The 7,345-nt window shown below is 42.0% G+C and overlaps 1 protein-coding gene across 1 annotated transcript in view; it reads left to right on the top strand.

Moving 5' to 3' along the window:
• The first annotated feature begins 820 nt into the window (after nucleotides 1-820).
• The window catches only part of NEFH (neurofilament heavy chain), a 151,502-nt gene continuing 144,977 nt past the window's right edge, over nucleotides 821-7,345 (top strand). Inside the window, exon 1 of the mRNA XM_044068428.1 lies at nucleotides 821-1,749. Within this exon, the coding sequence (XP_043924363.1) occupies nucleotides 873-1,749 (877 nt within the window). The 5' untranslated portion in view covers nucleotides 821-872. The remainder of the gene's footprint in view (nucleotides 1,750-7,345) is intronic.

Raw genomic sequence — 7,345 nt, 5'->3', positions numbered from 1 at the left:
AAGGTTAACACTGTCCACGGTGCCATCACAAGAAAGTTGGTAAAATACTGAGCTAAGGCGAGTACGAGGTAAACGTTAACGCTGTCCAAGGTGCTGAAAGACCAGTAATGGTATTATGTTAAACGGTACATATTACACTAAGCATCTTTGTTTCCGTCGGATGTTATGGAAAGCTTATAGTTACCCCGATGGCTGCTCATCGAGTCTCTGGTGGGAGTTTGAGAGCGTTCAAGAGGAATAATAAGATAATAATCTCACCTTTAAAGCTAGTATGAAAAATCCGGTGTTAGGTGTGAATACGAGGTACCGAAAGAAACATGTTTGAAAAAACACAGCATGTATGGGGCAATACAAGGTTATGCATTTAGCTGCAATACCGGGTAATATCTGCAGGCACAGCGACTGAGGGTTGGGTTAAATTATGTGCAACAGAGCACGGTTTTATGTACGTGATGGCACGGAATACAGAAAAATCACTAAGAACTATATCGAGATATTTAATTAAACCTAAACAAAACTGCAGTAATGCAATAAAGCAAACATACATTGTGAACTCTTCTGTAACACTGTGAAGACACAGTAATTGTTAGCATTACACGAAAAGTTTTCCTAATCGAGAAGTATCCCCGATGAGACAATATGCAAGTGGTAGTCTAAAAAAATAAACTTCGGGATATTGCAAATCCTACATTAAGTAGTCCTGTACAGGCAAGACAGAATGTCATAACTCATCGGCCACAATTATATTTCCTAGCTTGAAGACAACGGTGAAGTTGGGGTGCAGAGTTCCCTACAAAGTTGCTGTCCCTTTAAGAAGGCAGCTGGCTGCAGACGAACTTGCTGAGCAGCTCACTTTGGGGAAGCCATATAAAATGCTGCAGCAGTGCCCGATCCTGCCGCAGTGCCTCGCTCTCCTCCACTTAACCAGCAGCGAGATGAGCTACACAATGGACAGCCTATTCAGCAGCGGTCCCACCTACCGTAAAGTTTTGATCGAGTCCCCACGCCACCATGTTTCCCGCTCTGTCACTTCCAGTGGCTTCCACTCGCAGCCCTGGTCTCGGGGCTCCTCAGCTTCCAGTTACCGCCGTGGAACCGGTGGTTTTAGTGCAATCACAACCTCTACTGAGAGTCTTGACTCACTCAATGGCGATCTAAGGTCCCGTAACGAGAAAGAGATCCTGCAGACGCTTAATGACCGTTTTGCGGGTTACATTGAAAAGGTGAGGCAGCTGGAACACCAAAACCGCAACTTGGAGTCTGAGGCTGCAGCACTGAGGCAGCAACAGGCTGGTAGGTCAGCGATCGGCGAGCTCTACGACAGAGAGATCAAAGATCTGCGAACCACACTGGGCCAGCTGAGCAGTGACAAGTCCCAACTACACCTGGAGCAGGAGCACCTTGAGGAAGACATACAGCAGCTTAAACAAAGGTTGGATGAAGAGGCCAGGCTCAGAGAAGAGGCCGAAGCGGCCATCAGGGCACTTGGCAAATACATTGACGAGTCTGGCTTAGCCAGGGGAGAACTCGACAAGAAGCTCCAGTCCCTGCAGGACGAAGTGCTTTTCCTGAGGCGGAACCACGATGAGGAGGTAGGCGAGTTAATGGCCCAGGTACAGGGTAGCCAGGTCACAATGGAGATGAAAGACATCGTCCGGGCCGATGTAACCTCCGCATTGAAGGAGATCCGAAACCAGCTGGAGGGGCACACTGTGAAGAACACACACCAAATGGGAGAGTGGTTCAAAGGTGAGCAGCCACGTCTAACGGGAATGGGATGGGATGGGATGGGATAGGACGAACGTTATCAGGAAAGTGAGTGTAGAGAGTCCTGCTCTTTGATTTGGTCATTTAAAAAGCTGCCTATGGGGTCACATCAAAGTTTAGATATAGTTTCTGAAAACAGAAATGGTTATTATCAGAATATAGAAACTGTAATTGTTGTTGTCTAATCTGCAATTTCCTGAGGGACACAGGTCCCCTGCTTTGGACACATTTTAACAGGTAAGGTATAACTGGGTTATTAAAACACTGCAGTTCAATCGTGCGGCAGATATTGTTTGTATCTGTTGCCAAGTGAAAAAATCGGAGTTGATGGAAGATGGGACATATACTATGTTTGTTTATGTAGGTATGAATGTACGTATTTCGAATTGATAAATGAAACAAAATAGCATTTGTTAACCGGGACCTGGCAGACAAGCCACTTGTCAGTGTAGGTCCCAGGGAGAACAGTACTACATATTAAAGTTTTGCATTAAAAGAGTAAACTATAAATTCTTAAACATGTTTTAGATAATTAATTTTGTGAAAATGGTTGCAGCTAAGTAGATAATTATTCACAGGTATACACTATGTAAAAGGTAGTAAATATGTAATTATAGATTTTATTTACTTTCATTCTTTTTCTGTGTATGTAATACGCCACTGAATAATCATTTTTCATTCCAGAATCTCTTTCAGGGTAAACATTTTAGAGTTAACAGGTGTAGTTCTATCTGCAGTGAAGTTTCTGCAGCTGGTCCTGTTAGAAAGAAAAAAAAAACGGTTTAGTAGCTGTCCTCTGCAACTGAACATGACAGACATATTATCTCATTTCATTTACTTAGACAAGTGAAAAGCCAAACACAATGACTTTATCTTCATGTGTTAGAAGCCAATGTTGTAATTCGATTGATTTTTCTTTTTCCAGCTTTATATTGCCATAAACATGATTAACAGAGTGATGCATGGGCTGATTTTGTTTCCACTATCAAATTAATTACATCTAGAAAGATAAAGAATGCCTGCTGCTTTTGAAATGCAGCCTTTGGTCATGATGCACTCTAATTTCTGTCAGAGACAGCCTGTTATTTCATCCCATAATTCCACAGTCAGGCTTCTCTTTATCAAATTCATCATGACTAGTAGTATTGTGGTTAATACAGCCAATGGTGATTATGTATATATGTGTATGTATGCATAGTTGCATAGTCTTGCTCTCCTCCAAAATCATTTACCCACTATGATGTATTTAAAGTGCCTTCCTCTCCTGCAGCACTCAAGTACAATACTATTTTGCCTTGCAGTGCACATTCTAAAAGCTGCTTATGTGCTGAGTCAGCATAGCCCCTACTGCCACCACCCACACTGCAGATGTTGCAGGTAGAAGTATGAAATTTTTAACATTATGTTCTCTACTGGATTAATAGTTTTAAATGGGAGAGTGGCATACAGTCTTACTCTCCAAAAAATACATAAAATACATTAATTACCTAATTAGCAAAGAAACCCCAAAAGACCTCTGTTTTTATAGCACTGCAGTAGCACTTGGGGTGGATTCAAGACCTATAAAGAATTCTTGATAGGTGGATGAGAAAGAAGCCCCACCTCTATAGACACACAGATAGATGAAATCATGATGTCAGCATTATGCAGACAGGATTCAGCTGCCTATGTCCCATGCTACAGAACTGCTCCCCCTTCCTGCTTTCACTGCTGCCCACGCCCTGCAGTACTGCACTGTCCAATATTCCCCACCCATATATAATCCAGATATGTTCAAACCTCATTCTGGTCTGCCTTCTAAATGACCACGGCAAAAACCTTCTGGTGCTGTAATGGAAATTTCGTGGCTGCAGATATGTTATTTATTTATTTGTTATGGCAGATGTGGTTCTCCAGTGGAGTCAATGGGATGTTTCACTACAGTGTGTGTGTGTGTGTGTGTGTGTGTGTGTGTGTGTGTGTGTGTGTGTGTGTGTGTGTGTGTGTTTGTGCGTGTATGTATACGTACATATATGTATATGTATATATATATATATGCACACACACATATACATATATATTTATATATATATATATATATATATATATATAAATATACAGAGACACACACACACACACACACATGTAAGTATGTATATATAAAGTTAATTTTAAATATATATATAATATGTATATAAATATGTTTGTATATACATATATATCTATATATATATATATATATACATATATATATATATAGAGAGAGAGAGAGAGAAAGAGACACCCATGCATATGAGTATGTATATTAATAAGTTTTATATATATATATATATATATATATATATATATATATATGTGTGTGTGTGTGTGCTCACGCGGATGTATATATTTTCACATCAACAATGTATTTGGTTAGCCCACACTACATAAAATAAATAAATAAACACAACACTGAAAAAAAGTCATCACCAAAACACACCATCAAAAACCTGAGCTATTGAAGATCGTCTGGTCACTGTTACGTTTCCTTGTGTTATTGATTTAACACCTACCCGACCACACAAACTACCAGCACAGACCAAATAAAAAAAAAAACACACAATCTGATAGCAACAGAAACACTCATTGTATTCCTTTGCAAGTGCTTATGAATAACACTACTACAGTCCATCAATTAATCTCTCAAAACCCACTAGCATGTTTTACTTGGGCCCCACACTCCTGCAACTACAGAGAAACACACACTGTAATATTATAGTCAACAGCATGTGAACTGACTATAGCATAAAAGGAGGCTAATATGGGGTACACTCATCTCCATAGAGGCATGCTATGCCTTTCTCATGTTCATGTCACCATCATCATCAGCCCCCTTTTTCCCATTTTGTTTTCTACATGAGGTTGGGGTATCGTGTTAACTGTTGTCAACTCTCTCGATTCAGTGCCTCACTCCTGCCTTCTTCAACACTCATGCCTGACTGTCACAGATTTTCTTTCACACAATCCATCCACCTCTTTGTTGGATGTCCTCGCTTCCTCTAACCTTCTTCCTGTCTGTCCCAAATCTTCCTCAACAGATTGTCTTCTGCTTTTCTACACATGTGCCCAAACCACCATAATCTGTTCTCTTTTATCTTTTCTGCAATTGGAACTACTTTGGCTTCTGCTCTTATGTCCTCATTTCTTTGTCGGTCCCACAGTGTGCATCCTACTGCCTTCTCAGGCACTTAATTTCCATCACTTCTAGCATCTTCAACTGTTCTGCCGTTACTGCCCAGGTTTCTGTACCATACAATAGTACTGGTCGCACCACTGTCTTGTACACCTTACTTTTCAGCTTCTTTGGCATTTTTCTGTCATATACTACAACTGATACTCTATGCCAGTTAGCTGCAGCCCCTCTGATTCTAGCTTTGACCTCTTCATTCAGACTACCCTCCTCCTCAACCTTCCTCCCAGATACTTGAAGCTGTTTACCTGTTCCACTCTCTTCCCTTCTGTTTCTATTCTCAGCTTCTTCTGATTTCCCTAGTTTCTGTCAGTACCATCATCTTATCTATGCTTAGTTTCATCCTGTGTGCCTTCAGATTTGCATTCTAGTTTTCAATCCTTTGCTGAAGTTCTAGCTCAGAGTCTGTCTGTACTGCCACATTGTCTGCATACAGCAGCTTTGTTGATCTGTCCCCTCCAACCTGTTTGCTAATGTACTCCATCACAAGTATGAACAGCAGTGGGCTCAGAGCTGAACCCTGGTGTACACCCACTCCCACTGGGAACCCCTCTGTGAGGCCAAACACTGTTTGTACTTGAGTCACTGGGTCCTTGCACATAGCCTGCACTAATTCTACCAGTGTTTCTGAGACTTCAAACCACTGCAGTACTGCCCAGATCAGCTTTCTTGGGACCTTGTCATATGCTTTCTCCAAGTCTAGGAAGGCCCAGTTGAACTCTCTCCTCATCTCTAGCTTCTTCAAAAGTATCTGTCTCAATGCAAACATCGGGTCAGTTGTGCTGCATCCTGATCTGAATCTGAACTGCTCATCTCCCATCTTACATTCTACTACTTTGTGTATCCATTGATCAGTCACCCTCTCCAGAACTTTCATGCAATGCAGTAGGAGTTTATGCCTCTGTACTGCTCACAGTTATGGATGCCCCTTTTGTTCTTGTACACTGGCATGAGTATGCTTATTCTACAGTCTTCTGGGATATGCCTTTCTATCCAGAATGCTATTAGTACCCTCAGGAGCCATTTTTCCCCTATCTCACCCAGCATCTTTATCATATCTGCTGTGACTTCATCTGAGCCTGCTGCTTTCCCTGACTTCATCTTCCTTAGTGCTGGTCTTACTTTTTCTAGGGTGGGCTCCTCTTCTTCCCTCATCGTAGGCTGTTTTTGGGGTAGTACAGCTTCTGTGGGGTTTTCTTTATTCAGAAGCTGCTGGAAATACTCCTTCCATCTGCCTTTGATGTCATGTGGACTGGTGAGCAAGTCGTTGCTGGCATCTCTTATGAAGGGTGTCTGACTATCTTCTTTATCTTTCTGTCTTTGCCTTGCAACCTGATATAGTTTATTTGTGCCCCTTACTGAATCGCTTTCCAGAAGTTGGTAGAATGCGTCTCTTCCCTATTCTTTGCTATTGCAACTTCTTTCTTAGCTTCTTTGTTAGCCAACTGGTAGTCCTTCCTAGCCTGGTCAGTCTTTTCTATCGCTCACTTCTTCCCGCACTCCTTCTTTCTTTTAATGACTTTCTGGACTTCTGCATTTCACCACTAGCTTTCCTTATGTACCTTATTTCCATACCTGCCTCAGCCACATATCTGTTCTGTAGTCCTAACACATGCTGTTTTTAGGCGCTGCCATTCTTCTTCAGCTCCACCTATTTCCTCCCCTTCTTGGGTGCTAGAGCCCTGAGTAATTCCTTGAACTGCTGTACTTTCTCTGCAGTCAACTTCCAGGTCTCTGTTGACCTTAGAGCCTTCTCTGACCACTGCTTGCAGCTGATTGTGGCAACTAGTGGTTTATGCTGTGGGCTGACTGTTTCACTGTGGATAATTCTGCAATCATGGATTCTACCCCAGTGCCTTTTCCTTACTAGGAGGAAGTCTACCTGAGTTGCATGTCGGCTACTCTTGTATGTGATCTTGTGACTGTCTCTCTTTCTGAACCATGTGTTGGCTACTATCAAGCCATTTGCCAGACAGAAGTCTAGTATGGCTTCTCCTTCTTTATTCCTGTTGCCCCACCCATGTGGATCAAGGCAGTCCTCATATCCTGTTCTGTCTGTCCTGATATGTGCATTCAAGTCACCCATTATCAACACCAATTCATGTTGTCCTGCTTTATCTAGTAGGTCCTGCAAATGCTGTCTGAATGCACTATTCACTATTCACTATCACAATCCTGCTGTGGGACATAGGCTAAGATTATGAATACTGCCTTATCATTACACTGTAGTCTGATTGTCATGAGTCTGTCATTAATTCTTATGATACCCCTCACTGCCTTCCGAAGTCTGTCTCTCACCACAATTCCCACACCATTTCTAGCCTGTCCCCCACCTGAGTAGCAGAGTCTGGATCCCAAGCCAAGTGGCCT

Source organism: Protopterus annectens, chromosome 4.part0 (assembly GCF_019279795.1).
Source record: "Protopterus annectens isolate FY-2018-M chromosome 4.part0, PAN1.0, whole genome shotgun sequence".
Classification (NCBI taxonomy): domain Eukaryota; kingdom Metazoa; phylum Chordata; order Ceratodontiformes; family Protopteridae; genus Protopterus; species Protopterus annectens.
This window is presented reverse-complemented; position numbering and strand designations above follow the sequence as displayed.